The sequence below is a fragment of the Pygocentrus nattereri genome, chromosome 9 (genome assembly GCF_015220715.1).
Source record: "Pygocentrus nattereri isolate fPygNat1 chromosome 9, fPygNat1.pri, whole genome shotgun sequence".
Lineage (NCBI taxonomy): Eukaryota > Metazoa > Chordata > Actinopteri > Characiformes > Serrasalmidae > Pygocentrus > Pygocentrus nattereri.
In genome coordinates this window covers 21,093,853-21,118,429 of record NC_051219.1, presented here as the reverse complement: position 1 = coordinate 21,118,429, position 24,577 = coordinate 21,093,853, and the positions used below count along the sequence as shown (strand labels likewise).

At 39.2% G+C, this 24,577-nt stretch overlaps 2 protein-coding genes across 5 annotated transcripts in view; both read right to left on the bottom strand.

Annotated features, from left to right (window-relative positions):
• The window catches only part of syt2a (synaptotagmin IIa), a 77,060-nt gene extending 72,630 nt beyond the window's left edge, over positions 1 to 4,430 (bottom strand). Inside the window, exon 1 of the mRNA XM_017723567.2 lies at positions 4,230 to 4,430. The gene's annotated coding sequence lies outside the window, so the exon portion shown is untranslated. The remainder of the gene's footprint in view (positions 1 to 4,229) is intronic.
• Positions 4,431 to 5,622: 1,192 nt separating this feature from the next.
• Positions 5,623 to 24,577, bottom strand: part of LOC108443116 (hemicentin-1-like) — a 58,003-nt gene continuing 39,048 nt past the window's right edge. For 2 of the 4 annotated variants that reach the window (XM_037541134.1, XM_037541137.1), the window contains 14 exons: positions 23,129 to 23,416; positions 21,683 to 21,970; positions 18,573 to 18,860; positions 13,463 to 13,734; positions 13,191 to 13,293; positions 12,962 to 13,018; positions 12,803 to 12,862; positions 9,785 to 9,847; positions 9,577 to 9,624; positions 9,369 to 9,416; positions 8,808 to 8,870; positions 8,581 to 8,628; positions 7,841 to 7,888; positions 5,623 to 7,706 (listed from right to left, as the gene is read on the bottom strand). In XM_037541134.1, coding sequence (XP_037397031.1) covers positions 7,699 to 7,706; positions 7,841 to 7,888; positions 8,581 to 8,628; positions 8,808 to 8,870; positions 9,369 to 9,416; positions 9,577 to 9,624; positions 9,785 to 9,847; positions 12,803 to 12,862; positions 12,962 to 13,018; positions 13,191 to 13,293; positions 13,463 to 13,734; positions 18,573 to 18,860; positions 21,683 to 21,970; positions 23,129 to 23,416 — 1,682 coding nt within the window. In that variant the 3' untranslated portion in view covers positions 5,623 to 7,698. The remainder of the gene's footprint in view (positions 7,707 to 7,840; positions 7,889 to 8,580; positions 8,629 to 8,807; positions 8,871 to 9,368; positions 9,417 to 9,576; positions 9,625 to 9,784; positions 9,848 to 12,802; positions 12,863 to 12,961; positions 13,019 to 13,190; positions 13,294 to 13,462; positions 13,735 to 18,572; positions 18,861 to 21,682; positions 21,971 to 23,128; positions 23,417 to 24,577) is intronic. The other 2 variants (XM_037541135.1, XM_037541136.1) reach the window with 2 other exon arrangements.

The window sequence follows — 24,577 nt, the reverse complement described above, 5'->3', positions numbered from 1 at the left end:
ATAGAAGAAGAAGTTTGAAATCAGAGCTATTAAAAATATGCAGGAGGTGGGAATAGGCTTGTTCATTACTGAGGCCAAAGTCGCTAAGGTAGTTAAGAAGCTCCTTGGTGGCAAGGCTCCAGAGGTGGATGAGATCCGCCCTGAGTTCCTCAAGGCTCTAGATGTTGTGGGGCTGTCTTGGCTGACACGCCTTTTCAACATTGCGTGGACATCAGGGGCGGTGCCACTGGATTGGCAGACTGGGGTGGTGGTGCCTCTTTTTAAAAAAGGGGACCGGAGGATGTGTTCCAACTACAGGGGAATCACACTCCTCAGCCTCCCTGGCAAGGTCTATGCAGGGGTACTGGGGAAGAGAGTCCGGCTTATAGTCGAACCTCGGATACAGGAGGAACAGTGCGGGTTCCGCCCTGGTCGTGGAACACTGGACCAACTCTTCACCCTCTCCAGGATTCTGGAGGGTTCATGGGAGTTTGCCCAACCAGTCCACATGTGCTTTGTGGATCTGGAGAAGGCATTCGACTGTGTTCCCCGGGGTATTCTGTGGGAGGTGCTGCGGGAGTACGGGGTACATGGCTCTTTGCTACGAGCCATTCAGGCCCTGTACAAACAAAGCTGGAGTTTGGTTCGCATAGCCGGCAGTAAGTCAGACTCGTTACCAGTGAGAGTTGGACTCCGTCAGGGCTGCCCTTTGTCATCGATTCTATTCATAATTTTTATGGATAGAATTTCTAGGCGCAGTCGAGGGATGGAGGGTGTCCGGTTTGGTGACCTCAGGGTCACATCGCTGCTGTTTGCAGATGATGTGGTCCTATTGGGGACATCAGGCCGCGAACTTCAGCTTTCGCTGGATCGGTTTGCAGCCGAGTGTGAAGTGTCTGGGATGAGAATCAGTACCTTTAAATCCGAGACCATGGTTCTCAGGCGGAACAGGGTGGAGAGCCCTCTCTGGGTCAGGGATAGGCTCTTGCCTCAAGTGGAGGAGTTTAAGTATCCCGGGGTCTTGTTCACGAGTGATGGTACAAGGGAGCGGGAGATTGACAGGCGGATTGGTGCTGGGTCAGCAGTGATGCGGGCTCTTTACCGGTCTGTTGTGGTAAAGAAAGAGCTGAGCCATAAGGCAAGGCTCTCGATTTACCGGTCGATCTACGTTCCCACCCTCACCTATGGTCATGAGCTTTGGGTAATGACCGAAAGAATAAGATCGCGAATACAAGCGGCCGAAATGAGTTTCCTCCGCAGGGTGTCTGGACTCTCCCTTAGAGATAGGGTGAGAAGTTCAGTCATCCGGGAGGGACTCGGAGTAGAGCCGCTGCTTCTTCACGTCGAGAGGAGCCAGCTGAGGTGGTTCGGGCATCTGGTTAGGATGCCTCCTGGACGCCTCCCTCGGGAGGTGTCACAGGCAAGTCCACCTGGGAGGAGACCCCGGGGAAGACCCAGGACACGCTGGCGTGACTATATCGCCCAGCTGGCCTGGGAGCGCCTCGGAATCCCCCTTGGAGAGCTGGTGGAAGTGGCTGGGGAAAGGGAGGTCTGGGCTTCATTGCTTAGGATGCTGCCCCCGCGACCCGAACCCCGGAGAAGCGGAAGATAATGGATGGATGGATGGATAGTATACTATATTTTGCAGACCAGCCCATTTGCCTCAGGAATCTAAGACTGATTTAGGGAACCAAAGTATTTTCATCTACACTGTCAGGAAAAAACTATTGTGCAGGTACATTTTTGTTCATCAAGGTACAAACAATGTAAAGATACAGTAATGATCTTCAGGTCCATTTGCTTCAGGTCTTCAGTGTAATACATTTTCATGTTCACTTTCTTAGGCGAAGGTACATGTTTGTACCTTTTTATAATCTAACTTTTTAAAATAGAAGAATAAATGCATGAAGACTTATGCAACTTATATATCATTGCAATTGAATGGTACAATTATATTTCCTTACTAATTGTAGCGATGTACTTTGAGTGCTGAATTCATACAATAATCTTGATGAGGACATGTAAGTCCTAGCACTAGCCTCTAATTAAGCCTAGGGATTTTTTTTCTCTCATCTAGCATACCTGATTCAACTAATAACCAGCTCCTCGTGTGCTTGCTCAAGTGTGCTGGAGTAAAGAAAAAACAAACATGTGCAATGCATGGAGTCCCCACACTTTCAGAAAAGGTACTGTGTGGGCCAATTTTTATTAATCAAAGCATAAACAATGTAAATGTACCCTCAAAGGTTCAACAGTGGCTTTAAGGTTCAATTGTATATGCATTTATACATTCCTTAACACAATAATTTAAAACAGTAAAATAAAATGAAAAGACTAGAGACAAGATGAAGTGTACTGAGTTGATATGATTTTTGAACTACTGCTCAAATGATTAATATGACAAATGAATTAAATTTTCTTTCCCTGGTGCAATGTGTTTGCTGTGGCTTCTATGTTTGCTTTGAAGGTTTAGGAATGCATTCATGAGGTACTTCTTTTACAAGAAACTTTGCTGACCTTCAAAATGTGCTTCTATCAGAGAGCTTCAAGACCATATGCATGTAACAATTTGCTCTAATGAGTTCACACAGAAAGCAATACACTCCTTGCGACCTTTGCAGTTTTCACAGAAAGAGCAGGCTGACTGGAAAGACTGCTAAGCATGAAAGATGAAAATGAAAGTTGCACTGGATCCAAATTGGATTCAGGTTCAACACAGCAGTGACTATCACATAACCACTGGAGTACTTCATCTCTACCAGATGAAGTACTCTTAGACCAGAAATCAATACATGCATTATTCAAGCTGAGGAAGTCTGATTCAAAACACAGGGAACTGAATCAGGATCTATAAGTTTGACCAAGAAAGTTACTATAATAAATAACATGCTTTAACTCCATCAATTTCAAGTGAGATAAATGATTTTCACACAACCCTACAGTAAATGAGGCAGTAGTTATTTTATAGTTAATCATATCAAGTTTTATTTTAGCCTATTTTGTTTCATTATTTAGTCATTGTGTACAAAGCAGTTGTGCTGTCTACAAATGTGTAAGTGAAGCAGAGTGGTGCAGTGGTCTTTTTTGTAGGCATTTGGCGTCATATGTTATGGGGCTGGGCACCGCAGCATACTGCAGTACTCAGAGCTTCCAGCACACCCACTCTCTCTTGTTCTCCCCTCTGTGCTTTATCCAGCAGCTCATGCTTTCTCTCTCCTTTACATGCACATTCTGCTGTTCTTCTGCCCTACATTGCAGTCTCACACACACACACAGACACACACACACACACACACACACACACACACACACACACACACACACACACACCACCATGCTTTTTGCTTACTTACTTTCCCTCATTCTTTTCTTCAGTAAACAGATGCACACACAAACACATGGCCAGGAGATGACTGGTGAAGTGCTGTGGTCTGGTACCTTGCATATGCACCACTGTATGTACAGGGAACTGTATGGCTTTAGATTAATCTGACCAGAGCTGCTGCAATCATTCTCCAACTATGCAGTAATAGTGAATATTGGTAGATATCAGTCATGTAGCATGTGTAACTCCAGACTTGAAATTTCATCTCTTCCAAAATATACTATGCACAACAAATCAAAAGCTTAACTAACCTTTACAAACTCCTTAACAACAAGGGAATTAAGGAAAGTGCTATTAATTATTTTCTGCAGGACAAACAAAATTTATACTGCTTATCCCGAGTCAGTAAGTTGAGTCCAAAGAAGAATAGTTAGACCAAAAGAACCCAAAGCGAGGGCAAATGAAAATTACAACAGTATGACAAACAGTGTCCTAACTAGCCTTATGACAAATTTAGGTTTGCAACATGCTCTTTTGCAAATACTTACATACTTAAAATGGGTATGCAGTGTTTGTACATTTGGCACAGGTCAGTAATATTCTCAGATTATCAGTTTGGAGCTATGAGAATTGTTAAGTAATTTAAAAGGATCAGGAAATTGTTTTAAGACAACCTTTTAGAGAGCCCAATACAAGTCAAAACAATCTTAATTGCAGTATCAGTTTCCTTTTAAAGGGCATTAAACTCAACAAAGGGATGTCAACCCGCTCCAAACACTGTAACACACCTCCACAGAAGAGGAAAACATCATTTATGTCTTTCTTTTCTAAGACTTCCAGCTCCTCATAATCAAATTTGAAAAAAGGATTCACTGTTTTCACTTTCTTTATATCGTCCACTCAAACAAAAAATCGTGCTACTTACCACATGCGCTTTTGTCCCAAAGGGAGAAATAGCTTCAGACAAAAAGCCTCTGAAGTGTGTCCTAAAAATATCCTCTTTCCAACATGTGACTACACACCTGGATTTTTACAGGTGTTCTATTATAGACCTTTTCTATATTTCTTCACTCACATGCAGTTGAGAAATTGTGTAAATTGCCAAAAGTCTGTATAAGGAGAGGGCGTACAATAAAATCACACATGCATCTACGCTGAAGGCATTTTTTTCCCTCCCCAGTGTCTGTGCTGCTGTTTTACTGCTGTACTAACCAGTAGTGTCCTCTGATTGGCTGAGAGCCTCCTCTGTAATGTAGGGCCTCTTCTTTAAATGGGAGGAGGCAGTTCCATTTGCTTATCAAAGACCTCCCCTCCCACCACATACACTGGTTTGCATGGATGACATACTGCAAAGGGAGGGCTGCTGAGCTCTGCAATAATAGGCGCAGTACAAGAAGAAAAAAAAAAAAGGATAAAAACTAAGAATAGGTTGGCATGTCCTGGGATGAAATACACAGAGCATAATGAATAGTACAAAAGGGAGAAAAGAGGAAGAATACAGATTTGTAAGTACTGCAAACAGTTTGGTTCAAGGTGGTTAGGAATTGCCCACTTAATAGACATAGGCACACAACGGTGTGAGAAAGCCCCTTGATTTGTTACATTTCCCTGATCATTGGCTCACTGCAGGGCAATTCATCTGTTCTGCTGCAGTGTGTTGAGTGTACAGTTTTATTTCTCCTGCTTGAATGCTGTGATGCCAAGAATGATCTATGATGGTTAACTGAAGCAGATGTGCTGTGGGGAACCAGTGCTTTTATTCATATCAATTATTAACATTCTTTCCAGAGATCTTAGCTGAGGAAGATCATAAATGATGAAGGTGTGCTACTGTAAACTCACAATTATTGTTATATTAATAATAATAAAAAACGATAATAATACATAAAATTATCATAATTATTATTATAATACCACACATTTTTATCGATTCCCCGGCTGGGTGAGCAGGGTCCTCTCTGTGTGGAGTTTGCATGTTCTCCCTGTGTCTGCGTGGGTTTCCTCCGGGTTCTCCGGTTTCCTCCCACAGTCCAAAGACATGCAGTCAGGCCAATTGGACGTGCTAAATTGCCCCTAGGTGTGAGTGTGTGAGTGACTGTCTGTGTCTGTGTGTCTGCCCTGCGATGGACTGGCGACCTGTCCAGGGTGTATCCTGCCTTCTGCCCGACGACTGCTGGGATAGGCTCCAGCACCCCCCCGCGACCCTGACGGAGAAGCGGCTTAGAAAATGGATGGATGGATGGATGGACATTTTTATAGTACATTATATAGTCTGTTTCATATAAAATGCAAATACAAGAAAGAAAATCCAAAGATAGTTGACATTTTAAAAAATTGTTTATTTTTTAATTACTGCACAAGTTCATCAAAACATATAGTGAAGGTAGCAAAAAAAACCAACAAAACAAACCAAGCAATTATGAACTCTGTGAGTAGGCAACAACACACAGTGCCACAAAGGGTTCTTTGCACAATAGCATAGAATAAGTACTTTAGGATCTCTGGAAAACCATGTTTAAAGGCTTGAAGAGCAGTCACATAATACTAAGGTTCTTTAGAGGTATTTTAAGAACCTTTACATTGTGTAAAGGTTCGTTAAATTCCAAAAAAGTTTAAAAGGTTTAGAGAATCAAAAGTTGTTTTTATATGCAATGAACCCTTTCTAGAACCTTTACTTCAAAAATAAAATATGTGTACAGTTGTTTTTTGCATAGAAACAAAGTATTGCTTGCCCAGGTTTATGCTTGTTGATTAGTTAGTCTGCATTAGATTATCTTGATTTGGTAGATAATGCTTGGCACTGAGATCCTTGGAAAAACAATCTCATACCAAGTAAAATTTTTCCATACATGCAGTCTTATAAATACAAGCAATGGTAAAAGTAGTAACAGACAAATCTAAAAACCAATATAAATGCATAAATGTTACAATTTTCAAGATAACATAAGCTCTTACTCTACTGTGAATTATTTGACATATGAGGCTACTGTTCAGTATAACAAGCTAGTAAATATTATAGAATTCTGAATTAAAATAACCAGGCCTGTATTTTGTGCCAACCAAAGACAGGGCATAGCACTGAGCAAACAAATTAAACATGCACACATAAAATCACCTCTGGATACAGAGGAAACACTGGTGATTGTAGATAATTGAAACTGACTTTTTTTTTTAAAAGAAAAAGAAAAGAAATAGTACATTGAAGATCACTGGCCTTATGCATACCTTCTACTACACTGATCCTATCTGACTTTGATTTATCCTTTCATCTGCGTTTCTCTTTAAAACAAACACCAAGATAGCTTAAAGGTAATGTGCAAACGATAGCACTAATGGCCACTTTGATTGTTGCCAGATTACTTCTGAATATCGCATTATCATAACCAGTATTGCACACTTACAAAACAAAATGTCACATTTATATATCAACTACTTGGTATAATCTCCCCCAATCGATTATAATACTATTATGAGTGGAATAGGCGCTCCTAGGCGATTTTTATTTGAGCAATATACCTGCTACCAGCACATCACAATCAGGTAATCAAGGAAATTCTGGTAATCAAGGACTTCAGGCTCATGATTCTTAGGAGCTGGATTTGAGATAAAATGTTAAGGGTAGGGAAAGTGACAAAGGAACAAGCAGATACATATGCCTTATCATCTCAGTTTTCAAGCAAGAACCCAAAGCAAATTAAGAGGCTCTCTTTATTACTATGCTGTGTAGGGCAGACTTTTCCAGAGGTGTTCTACACCTAGGAAATGTCAGTGATGCTTTGTTTTGGATGAAACCTCCTCGTAGCTTAATCTGGGCAACAGTCTTTTTGCTGAAGACCATTGTGAGATTTTGGTATAATTTGCTACCAGTCACTTTAACAGTTACTACCAAACTCCATTATAACAAATTCAAAGCTATTCTTTATGACGTGTAAAGCACAAATGATCTGAAATTGAATCATTGCAACTTTTCCACCCCAGAAAACACTACTTTTATCAGTTTCTGCATTTGCATCAATGCTGCCCTATGCCCTCAAAATGATACAAAAGTATCTCCTGACCCCAAGCCTGCTAACCCCAAACATAATACTCAAATCTTACATAGTACATATCATAAGGATTTCTTTTGCTTTTTACAGATGAGAGACCTAAGCATAATTAAATTACATTGTAAACATGGAACATACGATTTATTTTATTGTGAATACAAAGACCCAAGTAAGTACCTTAAATGTCTTGTACTTGAACCACTAGTTAATCAGTTTTAATTACAGTACCAGTCAAAAAGCTGAACTGGCCTCTTCAGTCTTCAGCTAATTTGAAGAACAAAGTTCTAGATGGTTCCAAATGCCTCCTTGATGCCCCCAGCCGTCACAGGGGATTGTACGATTCCATCACTAGCACTCTTTATTTAACATAATGAAGCACAGATTAGCCAAAATTTCTTAGCTTGTTTTCCTTGTAGTTTTCATTGTATTATATTTTTGTTATCCTTAACTCAGACTGTTTCTAAATATTAAAATAATATTAAATGTGTACCTTTATAAGATGATAAGCCGTTACTTTCGGGTGATGGTGATATGTCAGCTTGAAAAAGAAAAGAAGAATTGGTTATACATTCTAATTTGAAAACATAGCAGTGTAAAGTAGTATCATATGCATGACCTTGGAAGATGGTAAAGCTTGTATCAATGGAGATACAACAACATGCAATACATTTATAGAGAGTGTAGTATTTATATTGTCTAAAACTTTTGAAAATAGTTGGTCAAAAGCACACTTTAATCATTTTCACCTTTATAAGTTTAGCTAAATGATTTACATAGGACTATACGAGTAGCCAATAAGAGCCTATAAGAGTAGAGAAAAGATTTACATAGGACAGTGTTGCATTCTTTACTTGAGAATTGTTTGCTAAAGTCCAAAACAGCATCCACTTTCTACTGCACTAGTTACGTGTATCATCCTGAATTTAATACAAAAGTCTTCTTACATCTGGCTCAGTGTCTTCATTCATGTACACATTCAGGTCCATTTGTTTTTGTTTACATTCAATACTACTTTTTTGATTTGATTTGATACAACTTTTCTCTGAGGGTTGCAGGTTGTGTAGTGGTGTGTTTCTTAAACCTGATCCTGTAATAATCTCATGGATTTTCCATTGGAAAATATGTAATTGGACTGGAAGTAATTCATTTCCATTGATATTCTTGCCTTATAATTAAGTAGTACATAATCTAAGTAAGTGTAGAATTAAAATATTAAATGCAAAAATATACCTTTGAAGGATGTAAAACATGCAGTCTCTTTAGATGGAGTCACCTCTACTTGAAGTAAATGAAAAAGAAGGGTTAGCACGTAAATCATTCAAAAGTGTGTGACATTTACATCTGCAAAGACACTGTCATTACTGTATATCAAGATTTAAGCTAAATCTGTTAACCATTGTAAATGAAATATGTATATAAATACATGTATATAAATAAAACAAATAAAAATGTCTTACCATTAATCTGATCATCAGCTGCAGGTACTGCCTCAATAAGTAATGCTGTGCTCTCATCACATTCTAAATTAAAATATAATGGAGCAACAAAAAAAAATGTCCAAATACAGTCATAAGGAAGTAAGCAGAGTGAAGGTGCTCCAAATGACCTTTAAATGTGATGCAATCAAAAAATACATAAGATCATGCTGGAATAATTGATGCAAGGTTTATTCTAAGTAGCACAAATGAATCAAACATACTGATGTTTTGGTACCACAATGGCCTTCATCAGAGTTAAAAAAGCAAGCAGATCATCATAAAAGGTCACATATCATCAGAGAGACACAGGTGTCATGAACTGAGGTCCTCAGTAAAGCTGCTCTAAAGAACAATCCACCTACTAGACAATCTGTATGAATCTTTAGTTTTATGCTGTTGACACAACATTCTTTAGAGGGCATAGTCATTTAAAGGATTAAACAAATTATGACTTCACTTTTTATGACACTCATACAGCAGTTCAATTTCTATGACACACTTACAGCAATGTAAAATAATAATTGTAAATTAAAGTTGTACCTTTAAGAGACTGTAATTCTTTCTTCTCTTTCAATGGTGATTTCTCAACTTGATTTGGTTAAAAAAGGAATTTGTATCAGTTCTTAAATTGTACACCAGTACTTGCCATATTAAAAATTACAAAGATCTATTACATTTTTCTGAGACTGTACATAATGTAGTAAGTAATTGTGCATATTGTATTAAAATATGTATTGCAAATAAATACCTTTGAAAGATGTAAAGTGTCCAGCCTCTTTAGATGGAAGCCCCTCTTCTTGGAGCAAAAAAAAAAATTATAACATTTTATACTGTGTAAAATCCACACTTGCTAAGAACTGTTTTTATTTACAGTAAATTTAACTACTGTTTACATAAAAGAAGTCTGCATTAATCAGAGTAGGCTGCCACTGCATGTCCAAATGAAGTTGGCTTACCTTTAATCTGATCCTCAATGATAGGGGCTGCCTCATTAATTATTGCTGTGCTCTCATCACGTTCTGAATTAAAATAATGGAAAGACAGACACAAATTTGAACAATAAATGTTTTAATGAAAAAGGAGCAAGTAGAAAGCACTTTATTAACAACAAGGAGTTCTGAAAGATGCAAACTTAATTTTGTAAAATGTCCAATTTTTAAAAAATTGTTTTATGGTTTACATGATTTGCATTTCACTGCATTATATTTTTATTTACATTCTGCACAGTGTCCCAACATTTTTGGAAGTGGTATTGTAACTCATTTTTTAACCAACTATGAAATTAATTATATAATTACATTTGAATTGTGTACAATAACAGTAATATCTCCAGATTTCTAATGTTTTACACTTAGAGCTAAGACATGTCATTCAATAATGAAACTATGGAAGTCAGAGGGAATGGCAAAATTCAGGCAATTTTTGGAAGTGGTATTGTAACTCATTTTTTAACCAACTATGAAATTAATTATATAATTACATTTGAATTGTGTACAATAGCAGTAATATATCCAGATTTCTAATGTTTTACACTTAGAGCTAAGACATGTCATGCAATAATGAAACTATGGAAGTCAGAGGGAATGGCAAAATTCAGGCAAAATCCTCCAATGCTTTGATTGAAATTCTGCCTGATGGAAATTTCACACATTCCTATTTCCTGTAATAAAGCCAAAAAGCTATGATGTTTCAAGAAGAAAAACAAACACACAGTGCAAATTGTGCAAGACCGTGCTTTTTACAGTGATTTTTTTACAGCTTCCAACCGATTAAACTTTTAAAGTGGCACAAGACTACTAAATTAAAATTATTTCAAACATTTGTCTGCCACAATATTGTTTTTATATCTGCACTCGTATGAAACTTTGGATTTGTGCTTTTTTTTCTTGCTCTTGTTGTAGTCACTCACTAGATTACTCACTAGATGGAGCTCTGCCACTGCTCCAACTCTTTTTTTTTGCCCCATGACTCCTTTTATATGAAGTACTTTTTTCTTATTCTGTGACTTGCATGTAATTCCACAAAATTGCATCACATTTTTCATGGACAAGTTTTTTATGGTTGAGACTCTTGGTTCTTGTGCTCCCTCTATTTTCTACTTGAAAAAAGAGACCCCAGTTGCCACTATGGCTTCAGATCTGTATATACTTAGATTTGGTACAGTTTATAGTATTACAGTAACTATACATTTCATGCAATTTGTAATTATATAATTTATAAAAATAATGTATAAATACATGCTCCTTCTCATTGGTATGTTTAATACAATGTTTTGTAGTCATACATGGTGTTTCGTCAGCTATAGTTAAATTGTGTCCATCATTACAGGTACAAACACTCTGATTACAGAACTGAAAACTACAAAATGTTCATAATTTCCAAGACTCCACTGAGTATCTGTGTAAACTAAGCTATTTGTAATGTCACTGATGTTATCGGATCTGGGTGTTGACTCAGGTCATACTGCTTTACTAAGCATAATATTTAGTTTTGGCATCATCTTGCTGAAATAAGCAAGGCCTTTCCTGGCAGCATATGTTGCTCCAAAACCTTTATTAATGATGTCCTCACAGTGCAATTCACCCATGCCATGTGCACTAATGCATCCCATGGATGCCGGCTTTTGAACTCTGTGCTAATAATAATCCAGATGGTCTCTCTCCTCTTTAGGCTGGAGGATGCGGCGTTCAAAAATTATTCAAATTTTTTAATGTTTTGGGGTCGAGGACACTGCACTTCGGTTCATTTTAAATAAACTTGGGCCCAGATAACGCGGCGGCATTTCTGGATCCTGTTTATATGTAGTTTCATTTTTGCAGATTTTTACTTTGCACTTGTGGATGCAGAGACAAACTGTTTTCACAATGGTTATGAAAATCATTCCAGAGCCCATGCAGTGATTTTCACTATGGAATCGTCTTTAATGGCCACTGCCAATCAGTATTGGTTTTTAGCCTTGTATACAGAGTTTTCTCCATTTTCTGAATATGTTAAGTATATTATGTATCATAGGTGATAAAATCCCCAAGTTCTTTGCTATTTTACTTGTGAGACATTATTCTTGAATTACTGCACTATTTGCCCGCATAGTCTTTCATAGAGTGGTGAACCATATCCCCATCTTTACTTTAGAGGAAGAGTATCTCTGGGATGTTTTTTATATCCCATAATGTTACTGACCTGTTGTGATTTAATCTAATTAGTTGTGAGATGTTACACCAGGTTTTTTTAGCATTAATTTTGTTGTCTCTTTCCCAACTGTTTTGGAAACATGTTGCTGGCAACATCAAAATAACATATTTTTCAAAAAACAATGCATTTATTCAGTTTCAACATTTCATTTGTTGTCTTTGTTCTATTTGCAATTAAATTTGGCATTTAAATGATTTGCACACATTTGTATTATTTTATATACATTTTGCACAGCATGACAGCTTTTTTATGGGCTTGTAAATTAGCTGCTATTTAACTTGGATTTTTCAGTGCATTAAATGTAGTGATCAAAAGTTAATCTTTCTTCCTATCAGTGCTGACCTGACACAACACAGATCCGATTTAATCAGTAACAACATTGGCTGCATACACATCCAACCATACTAAATAGTATGTCATAAAAGGTATATCCTTCAGTAGAAGCCCATTCATTAGTATATTACATATGTACAGTAATATGAGTTTTAGGACATAACCTCATATTTTTTTTAGTTTTATAATTTCAGGATTCCTTTGACAGACACTGTAACAACAGCTGACAAAACGCCATGAATGGTTACAAACTGCTACATGACACATACAAACTGCAAAACAGAAAAACAAAACTACTTCTGTTAGCACAAATGTGATGCACACTTTGGGTGTGGACCTGATGCTATAAATTACTTTTCATTGCTCAAGAATTTCAGTTTCACAAAAAAAATGCTACATTAATATTAAATTTCTGACTATGGCTTTACAGCACTGTTACTATACAGCACCTTCCTTGTCAAGTGGTGGTCCATTTTCTGTGAGATATTCCTGTAAGGGTGAACTAGTTTCTGCAAGAAAAGATGCAGAGATCTCATAAATAAAAAAATGGAATGTAAGATACAAAATATATGGAAGACAAAAGGAATAACAAAACCTATTAAACCTACGTGTTTTTGAGTCTGTCATGGAAAAAAAGAAGTCCTCCTTTACCATCTCCTGTTTTTCTAGTAATTAAAAAACATTTTCAGGAATAAATACTGAAAGATGCAAAACACAGAACCTAATGTTTTTTAAGCAGGTTTGAAACTATGTCATTTCAAGATTCAGACTGCATGAGAGGGTCCAGTGTTTGGGACTTAAAACATTTAGAAAAATTATTATATTTCCTGTACTTACCTGGTTTGCGGGTACATCTCAAAACTATGCACCCAATGATTAGCAAGATGATACTGCAGACAACACAGCCAGAGATGGCAAGCAGGACCTTTCGTTTTAGAACTTAAATAAATAAATAAATAAATAAAAATTTTAAATTATCATCAGATTTTTTTGGTTAGCATACTATTAACTGTCAATAATTCTTATAATAAAAGGGTTAAAAGACCCAGGTGTTGGTTGTGCATTTGTTACAAGAAAGTATAATCTGAAATATTAATCAGTGACCTCACAATATTATTAGCTTTAAAGCCCTCACTGAAGGAAGAGTATAGTGGTCGCTCTGTCCTGTTGCCCCTGCATTTGTATTCACTCTTGAAAGTCTCTTCTGTGGCCTTCACACTGTACGTCTCCTCAAGGATGGTCTGCTCAAACAAACCATCTTTGTACCAGGTGTAGTTCCATTCGAGTGTACCATCTTTGATCTCACATTTTAGAGTCAGAGTGTCCACAGACATGATGTCAGACCAGCTAGTCTCCAAAGTAAGTGAAGCCGGTGGACGATCTAAAAATACATAAGAAAAAGTTCAAGCAATGAATTACAGTGAAAACACACAACATTCAAGATCTTTAAAGTGAAGAAATGTCATGCCTGCCATTTCTTTGTATTTGATTTATTGGCTTAACATTACCACTCTGGTAATCCAGATACTAGGTTGTTTGTTCTGTCTAGTAGTCTGCAGAAACCAGTCCCAGTGAGCTTCCTCCTCCTAAATGCCTACTCCAGTAACTAACACCTCAGTTTCTCCAGTATGTAAGCCTTGGGTGTATGATGGGAATCTGGAGAAATGTAAAGGTTTTCTCCTTCAGTGCTCTGTGTTTTTTAGCAATTCACTGCCTAGCACTGATCAAGCTAAGATAGCTTTTGTGATTTTCATGTCTTTCTTGCAAGGTGCTAGAGTGGGATACTGCAGTTTGGGATAACATCAATACTAAACCATACATGGATTTTTTTTGTCTGTTTTGCCAAGTTTTTGACCATGCTCATGATGGCCAATCCAAAGTGAGGTATTACTGACTCTTAAACCGATCTGTTGCTTCCTATTCCCTTGAGTTCTGCACTGTAGCTGCAGGCAGTGGCTGGAATGAACCCGCACTATTCAATGTGTTCCGTCATGGACTAAATCACGAAATTCAGTCTGAATTAGCCTGTCATGATGAGAAACTGACCCTGGATCAACTTGTATTGATGTCTATTTGTCTGAATCAGCTGTTGAGTAAATGACCCAAACAGATCCACAAGATTCGTTCTTCATTAGTACCAGACAGTCCAGTGCAAGTTCCGAGCCCTGCTCTGGAACTGATGCAGTATGACTAGGCTGACCCAGGAGGAACGCCAGTGCTGGCTCCAAAATCATCTCTGTCTGTACTGTGGGATCCTGGTCACATGAAAGCTGAGTGTGGACTCTTACCACAAACTACTAAGGCGCCGACCCCGGGAAAGCATGTGGAGTTTATTTCATGCGCTAATGTGGTGCGTGGAGTTGGTTACCAAGTCATTCTTTATCCAAGTCTGTTTTTTACCAACAATTTTCTCTTACTGTTGCAGCCCTGATTGTCTCTGGAGCAGAAGGGAACTTCATCCAAGCTGACCTCATCCATCATCTCCAAATTCCCATGGAACTGCTGTCTCAAACCCTGAAGATTCGTGCCCTGGATGGACAACCTATTGGATGTGACCCCATCTCCCTTAGAACTACCCCAGTTAAACTCCAAACTAGTTTTTCACATGCAGAAGACATTTCCCTGTTATGTCCTCCTCTGAATATCCCCTTATTTTGGGTTTACCCTGGCTAGAGAGGCATGATCCAGTTATTTCCTGGAACCAGAGAGAACTAGTAGCTTGGTCCCCTTACTGTTTAGAAAACTTCCTTACTCTTGGTCACATAGCTGTTCTACCTCTGAGCACCCTGAGGTCAGCACACCACTTACCATTCCAGAAGAATATGCAGACTTCTCCGAAGTTTTCAGCAAGGCTAATGCCGCTGAACTGCTGCCTCATCGCCCCTATGATTGCTCCATAGACCTAGTAGCTACTCTTCCTAAGTCCTGTATTTACCCCCTGACATGTGAAGAGGAGAGAGCTATGGAGGAGTACATCAATGAGGCTTTAGCTCAGGGTTTCATTTGCCCATCCAAGTCCCCAGTAGGTTCAGGTTTCTTCTTTGTAAAGAGGGACAGTGAGTTGAGGCCCTGTATTGGCTATCATGACCTCAATAACATGACCAAGAAGTTTGCTTATCCCTTGCCCCTCATCCCTGTAGCTCTAGAACAGCGTTAGGGGCTCAACCTGTTTTACAAAACTTGACCTATGCAGTGCATACATCTAGTTCACATTAATAAGGGTGATTAATGGAAGACTGCTTTCACCACCACTAGAAGGCATTGAGTATCTTATGAGTTACGGTTTGGCCTATGTCCCTTCCGTGTTCCAATCCTTCATGAATGACATCTTTAGAGACATGTTTTGCAGTTTTGTTGATCTACATTCATATCCTGATTTTTCTCCCCCGATCTACCTACCCATATCAATCACATACATCAGGTCCTATGTCACCTTCTAGAGAATAACCTCTACGTAAAGGGGAGAAAGGCAAATTTCATATCCAGAGGGTTTCTCTCCTGGGTTATGTAATCAGCTCCAATGGTGTTATGAACGATGAAAAGGTCAAAGTTGTAACCAGCTGGCCTACTCCCCAATCCGTAAAGGACCTTCAGAGGTTTCTGGGGTTAACCAATTTTTACCATCAGATTATCTGCAATTATAGTTGCATCGCTGCACCCCGTACTGCTCTGCTGAAAGGATCACCCAGTGTTGGTCAAATCTGGCTCAGGCTGGCATTCAAGTCCCTCAAATTGGCCTTTTCTACAGCCCCCATTCTTAGACATCCTGATCCGGAATCCCAGTTCATAGTCGAGGTCGATGCCTCTGAGTCTGGTGTTGGGGCTGTGCTCTCCCAGTGCAGTGGTGCGCCATCTAAGCTTCATGCCATAACTTTTTTCTTGTAAACTGTCTCCTGCAGAACAAAACTAGAGCATTGGTGATGGGGAATTGTTAGCGGTCAAGTTAGCATTGTAAGAGTGGTGACACTGGTTGGAGGGTGCAGCTCACCTGTTTGTTGTGCTAACTGATCACAAGAATCTTGAGTATTTAAAGAATGCTAAACGCCTTAACTCCTATCAGGCTCATTGTTTTTCTCCCATTTCCATTTCTCTATTGCTTTCTCTATTGCAGATGCCCTGTCTCGAGTTTTCTCTACCGTGGATAGTGTCTGAGACAAACGTACATGAGCCTGTTCTACCCCGTCTGTTACCATGTGTGCTATTAGTTGGGAATTTGAACAAATCTCTCATGCTCATGCTAATCGCAACTGCACTGAGGGATGTCCTCTGAGTAAACTGTACATTGTTCAGTTCCGTGATTGCCTCATTACCTGGGCTCACTCCTCTCTCATCTGGTCATCCCAGTGAGGCTCGTACATTACAGTTAATTTCCACTTCCTATTGGTGGGAGACCATGAGTAGATGTCCATAGTTTTGTTTCCTCATGCTCAGTTTGCATGCACTGTAAAACCCCCAAGACTCTTCCAGCCAGTAAGCTCATGCCACTTCCACTACCTGAACATCCCTGGTCACACATTGCCATAGATTGGCACTGATCTCCCCACTTCAGAGGGTAATATTATACTCACCATAGTAGATAGGTTTTACTGATGAGTTAAGTTTGTTCTGTTCCCATCCTTGCCCATGGCCTTCCAGACTGCCCAAGCTCTATACAACCATGTCTCTGCCACTATGGGGTTCCAGGGGACATTCTTTCAGAGCAGGGTCCCCAGTTTACCTTACATGTTTGGGAAGCCTTTTTTGAACATTTTAGGGGTTAATATTGGCCTCAATGTCAGGTTTCCATCCCACAAGTAATGTGAGAGTCAACCAGGAACTAGGTAAGCTCCTCAGACTGTACTGTTTCAAACATATGTCAGACTTGTCCCAGTATGGGCTATAATGGCCCAGAACTCTTTGGTCAATTCCACCTCTGGTATCACCAATGTATATTGGGTTACCAACCCCCATTGGCTCCATGGACAGCCATCTCCATGGATGTTCCTGCTGTGGATGAATGGATGAGACAAAGAGAACAGGTGTGGGAGGACACCCACCAACACATCACCATGGTTTTAAGGCACTACAAGGACAAAGCTGACAGGCGGTGGGGTGATGCACCTTCCTTCCAGCCAGGGGACTGGGTATGGTTGTCCACCAAGGACTTCAGGTTTGAGGGGAGCTGCAGGAAGCTCCTGCCCAAGTATATTGGTCCATTCCATATTGCTGCTAAAGTCAAGGTGAAAATTCCTGCCCAGTATCATGTGGCTAATTCCTTTCATGTCTCTTTCATGGATTCCAGGAGGCATTGTGGGACCATTCAGTACCTACTCAATTGGGAGGGATATGGTCCTGAGGAGCATTGCTGGGTGACTGTCAAGGATGTGCTCGATCCTGGTCTTGTCAGACTTCCATGCTCACCATCTGGATAGGCCAGCACCAAGACCTAGAGGATACCCACAGTGATTTCTTTCCAGTTCTGCTCTGGTGCGTCAAGGTTCCCATTCCCTTAGTCCATGCCTGCCTGGTCCCGGATCCTAGTGTTACATCCTCCTGTCCATCAGGTGGTCGTCATCTCTGTCGTCCCCACACCAGGCCTTCTCTGGTGCCTTCGGGGGGTGGTACTGTCATGCCTGCTGTTTCTCGCACCCCTGTCCTGCCTGCACCAGTCACTGACTGTGAACTACTCCCTACAAACTCCAACTCCCACAATGCCCTGGACTCTAGCATCATCAATCATGTGACACTCACCAGATCAGTCACCTGAGTTTGATTACCTACACTGGTTTTCTCGTGTACATACATACTTCCTTGTCTCCAGTGTCTCTTTGCCGAGAATTGCTTACAGTTCATCCCCTTCATTACAAAATGTTTCCTTTTGCTGTTCTTGTTTATGCCATGTATGACCTCTTTTGCCCTTATCCTTGATTGTGATGCTTCAAATACTCAGTATCTGATGGAAATGTATCATTTGAGTGACTTTTTTTTTTTTGTAAACTATGAACAAATCTTTCAGCTTCATTGTGTAGTTACTAGTGTTCCAAACAAATAGATTGGAATGGCAATTCTGGCAAGCAAACATACAGTAGCCAAATTTGATGATACTTAAAAAGAATAAAAGTAAAGACCAGAGGTTACCACTAAGAATGGAAATCACATTCCAAGAAATAGGCATGTCATTTTACAGGAGCTGTGTGTCATAGCAATTTTTAAACAGAGGTTTTCTTGATGAGCTCTTACCTTGAACAGACAATGCAAATTTTGTGCTTAAGGCTCTAGACAGGGGTCTGTCTTGAAGCTCTATTTCACAGGTGTAATCTCCATGGTGTCCCTGTTTTGCAGAAAGGATTGAGAGGCTATTACCAGTTGTCTTTATATCAGCATCATCTGAAATCTTCAGTGAATTTCTGAGCCATGTATATTTCCAGCTTGTGGACGTGTCCAGAACTTCACAAATCAAAGTCACTTTTTCATCAGTAAACACACGGCTCCATCCTACACTCAGAATTACTTTTGGCTGAGGTGGGTCTGTGGAAAGGGAGAAAATGGTTTATAGTACCTTTTTCATTAAATAGTGACTAATCATTTAGTTTACAAATTTTTAGTGACAAACAGTTATGTCTTGTGCAAGTTAATAATACAGTGTACTGCTGTCTCTGATCCACTCATACCAGCACAACACACACTGGTATGTCACCACCACATCAATGTCACTGCAGTGCAGAGAATGATCCATCATCCAAATAATACCTATTCTGTGGTGGTCCTGTGGAGGCCCTGACGATTAAAGAACAGAATAAAAAAGGGCCAACAAAATATGCAGAGAAACAGATGGACTATTGTCATTGTCAGTTTTTCAGATCCATGAACCATATAGGAGCACTTTGTAGTTGTACTGTTAAAAACTACAATCCATCTGTTTCTCTGTATAGTCTATTGGGTTCCTTTTACTCTGTTCTGAACGCATCTGAAGTTTGCTAGAGAGCATTTGGATGTTCCGGAAGAGTACTGGGAGAATGTCCTATGGTCAGATGAAACAAAAGTAGAACTGTTTGGTACAAATGCAATTCGTCGTGCTTGGAGGAGAGTGAATGCTGAGTTGCATCCAAAGAACACCATACCAACTATGAAGCATGGGGGTGGCAACATCATGCTTTGGGGCTGTTTCTCTGCAAAGGGACCAGGACGACTGGTCCGTGTACATGAAAGAATGAATGGGGCCATGTATTGTGAGATTCTGAGTGCAAACCTCCTTCTATCAGCAAGGGCTTTGAAGATGAAACGTGGCTGGGTCTTTCAGCATGACGATGGTTCCAAACACACTGCCAGGGCAACAAAGGAGTGGCTTCGTAAGAAACATTTCAAGGTCCTGGAGTGGCCTAGCCAGTCTCAAGATCTCAACCCCATAGAAAACCTTTGGAGGGAGTTGAAAGTCTGTATTGCCCAGCGACAGCCCCAAAACATCACTGTTCTAGAGGAGACCTGCATGGAGGAATGGGCCAACATACCAACAACGGTGTGTGCCAACCTTGTAAAGACTTACAGAAAACGTTTGACCTCTGTCATTGCCAACAAAGAATATATCTCAAAGTATTGAGATGAACTTTTGTTATTGACCAAATACTTATTTTCCACCATTATTTGCAAATAAATTCTTTAAAAATCAGACAATGTGATTTTCTGAATTTTTTTTTTCCTCATTTTGTCTCTCATAGTTGAGGTCTACTTATGATGTCAATTACAGGCCTCTCTCATCTTTTTAAGTGGGAGAACTTGCACAATTGGTGACTGACTAAATACTTTTTTCCCCCGCTGTATGTCTTTTGCAAGTTAATAATACAGTGTACTACTGTCTCTGATCCACTCATACCAGTACAACACACACTGGTATGTCACCACCACATCAATGTCACTGCAGTGCAGAGAATGATCCATCATCCAAATAATACCTATTCTGTGGCGGTCCTGTGGAGGCCCTGACGATTAAAGAACAGAATAAAAAAGGGCCAACAAAGTATGCAGAGAAACAGATGGACTATTGTCATTGTCAGTTTTTCAGATCCATGAACCATATAGGAGCACTTTGTAGTTCTACTGTTAAAAACTGCAATCCATCTGTTTCTCTGTATAGTCTGTTGGGTCCCTTTTACTCTGTTCTGCTTTGGTCAGGACCCCCACAGTACCACTAATTAATAGTTTTGTGAGTCCTTCCTTTTTTATGAAAAAAGTAAATGTATTTTAAATGGATTTTAGCTTTAAGTCCTGTGATAGATATAGGTAGACAGTGGTAGGAAGACGTGTGTTATTCTACTCTCATTTCTTGCTGTGAAATCCCTCAAAACTGTCTAGACAGAGGACAACCTGACAATGGACACAGACGTTTCTTAACTTCCTTTTGCACAGTTCATAATGGCATCTCATAGCTTTCTTGGTGACAGCACATGTGGGCTGGTATCAGATTTTTAAAAATATTTTATTTGATTTAAAAATTATGAAAATGTTTACTTCAACAAATATTTAATTGTACTACTATTACTAATATACACAATTTAAAAATCTGTCATGTACAAATGGTACATTGTTCAATTGATAGCCACTGTTGCATGATGTCCACAAATGAGGACAATTGGTTTCTGAAACAAAAAAAACATCAGATCTGGAAAACTATTTTTGATCAATCTCATCATGATCAGAGACATTGGCTGCATTCTTGGTATTGTCAGCCATGTGGCATTCCAAGCCTAAGCACTCAAGAAAATCAGGGACATCAGCAAAATGTCTTTTGGTATAGGCAAAAGGCCTCAAGACTCTTTAGCGTTTAGTGGTTTGGAGGACACATGAAAAGGCAAATACCTTAAAATGAGCAATTATTAACTGTACAAAAGTGTGGACACCATGCATGAAAGGGTTAAATGCCATGTCGTCAACGCCTAAATGCTTTAGAATCATATTCATAAACATAGCACTAAAATATGAAAGTATTGTGATAATTCAGTTGAATAAGTTTTTAAGCATGTATTTATTTTAAAGATGGTTCACCAAAAACATGCAATTGAACTGCCACTTTATTTGTGACCTCTGAAAACTTTTTCAGTCTAAATGTGTAGCTTGCAGACGAGTGATCGGAGTATGGGCAGGAGTGGAAATTCTGACCTTGGCTTAAACTCATCAAAACAATTGAATGACAGCTTGGCAAGCAAACACAGCAGCAAAATTTGATGATATTACAAAGGGACCAGAGGTTACCACTAAGATTGAAAACATCACATTCCAAGAAATGTAGATGTTTTGTTTTACAGGAGCTGTGTATCACCAAATTTTAAGCAGAGGTTCTCTTGATGAGCTCTTACCTTGAACAGACAATGCAAATGTTGTGCTTAAGGCTCTAGACAGGGGTCTGTCTTGAAGCTCTATTTCACAGGTGTAATTTCCATGGTGTCCCTGTTTCGCAGAAAGGATTGAAAGGCTATTACCAGTTGTCTTTATATCAGCATCATCTGAAATCTTCAGTGAATTTCTGAGCCATGTATATTTCCAGCTTGTGGATGTGTCCAGAACTTTACAAATCAAAGTCACTTTTTCATCAGTAAACACACGGCTCCATCCTACACTCAGAATTACTTTTGGCTGAGGTGGGTCTGTGGAAAGAGAGAAATAAAACCGTATTTTATAGCACCTTCTTCATTAATAATAGTGACTAATCATTTAGTTTACCAGGCCTTAGTGTTAAAATAAAGAAAAGACAGAAGCGGTTATGTCCCATGTCCTACAGTTGACCTGTGACTGACAATAGGTGAAAAATGTACACGTCCTCTCTTTACATGATTGGTGTATATGACATTGTTTAGCAGAGTTAATGATACAGTGTACTGCTGTGTCTGATCCACTCATACCAGCGCAACACACACTGACATGCCACCATAGCAGTGCTGCTGAAGTCTTTTGACTTCAGTGACTTCAGTGTCACTGTTGGACTGAGCATTGTCCACCAATCAAAAATATCTAGCCAAAAGCATCATTTGGGCAGCACCCACAGAAAAAGAAAAAGAGGATGACCAACACAAACTGTGCAACTAAAGTTGCTGTTGCTTCTGACTTGTCATCTACATGGTGGATTAACAAAGTAGGATTATTTGTCAAATTAAATTAATCAGAGAGAGTGTTTATGAGCTCCAGTTACACTGCTGTGTCTGATCTACTTGTACCAGCACAATACATGCTAATGTGGTTCAAGGCAAATGTGTGATGAAGTTTGCACACTTCAGACACCAAATATATCTTGGTCAATTGACAACTTTATTTTAAGCTATGCTTGCCATGAAATGGAGTGCTTTTATGCACAAGGGAGAGCAAGTGTATAAGTGTGTAAAAATAAATGGACTGCCCTCTTATGGCATAGCATTGCGATGTACAAGGCATTAAGATTGCTGTTTGATGCCCTGTCCAGATATGTATGATGTGCATTATAAGAAACAGTGGCCAAGATTCATAACAATACATTTCTTACTACTGTAACATGACTGTGCCCCTGTTACATCAATGTAAACTCATTCTGGATTAGAGTGTCTGCCTGATGCGTACATGTAATTTTAAAATGAAAATTTTATCTGAGAAGTGTGGTGGGATCACCATTTTGGCAAGCAAACATACAGTAGTCAAATTTGATGATATTAAAAAGGGACCAGAGGTTACCACTAAGATTGAAAACATCACATTCCAAGAAATGTAGATGTTCTGTTTTATAGGAGCTGTATGTCAGCAAATTTTAAGCAAATGTTCTCTTGATGAGCTCTTACCTTGAACAGACAATGCAAATTTTGTGCTTAAGGCTCTAGACAGGGGTCTGTCTTGAAGCTCTATTTCACAGGTGTAATCTCCATGGTGTCCCTGTTTCGCAGAAAGGATTGAAAGGCTATTACCAGTTGTCTTTATATCAGCATCATCTGAAATCTTCAGTGAATTTCTGAGCCATGTATATTTCCAGCTTGTGGATGTGTCCAGAACTTCACAAATCAAAGTCACTTTTTCATCAGTAAACACACGGCTCCATCCTACACTCAGAATTACTTTTGGCTGAGGTGGTTCTGTGGAAAGAGAGAAATAAAACCGTATTTTATAGCACCTTCTTCATTAATAATAGTGAGTAATCATTTAGTTTACCAGTCCTTAGTGTTAAAATAAAGAAAAGACAGAAGTGGTTATGTCCCATGTCCTACAGTTGACCTGTGACTGACAATAGGTGAAAAATGTACACGTCCTCTCTTTACTTGATAGGTGTATATGACATTGTTTAGCAGAGTTAATGATACAGTGTTCTGCTGTGTTTGATCCACTCATACCAGCGCAACACACACTGACATGCCACCATAGCAGTGCTGCTGAAGTCTTTTGACTTCAGTGACTTCAGTGTCACTGTTGGACTGAGCATTGTCCACCAACCAAAAATATCTAGCCGAAAGCATCATTTGGGCAGCACCCACAGAAAAAGAAAAAGAGGATGACCAACACAAACTGTGCAACTAAAGTTGCTATTGTTTCTGATTTGTCATCTACATGGTGGATTAACAAAGTAGGATTATTTGTCAAATTAAATTAATCAGAGAGAGTGTTTATGAACTCCAGTTACACTGCTGTGTCTGATCTACTTGTACCAGCATAATACATGCTAATGTGGTTCAAGGCAAATGTGTGATGAAGTTTGCACACTTCAGACACCAAATATATCTTGGTCAATTGACAACTTTATTTTAAGCTATGCTTGCCATGAAATGGAGTGCTTTTATGCACAAGGGAGAGCAAGTGTATAAGTGTGTAAAAATAAATGGACTGCCCTCTTATGGCATTGCATTGCGATGTACAAGGCATTAAGATTGCTGTTTGATGCCCTGTCCAGATATGTATGATGTGCATTATAAGAAACAGTGGCCAAGATTCATAACAATACATTTCTTACTACTGTAACATGACTGTGTCCCTGTTACATCACTGTAATCTCATTCTGGACAAGAGTGTTTGCCTGATGTGTACATGTAATTTTAAAATGAAAATTTTATCTGAGAAGTGTGGTGGGATCACCATACTCACTGCAGGAATATGTGATGGAAAATTGCCTTAAAGAAATGTTGCTTTTGGCTAAGAGAGCTAGTGATGAATGAAAAGGGACTTACTATATACAACAAAACATCCCCAACAAAAAGCAAAGCTCTCTCAGCAGGTATCATTACAAGGACTAACCTCACCATTGA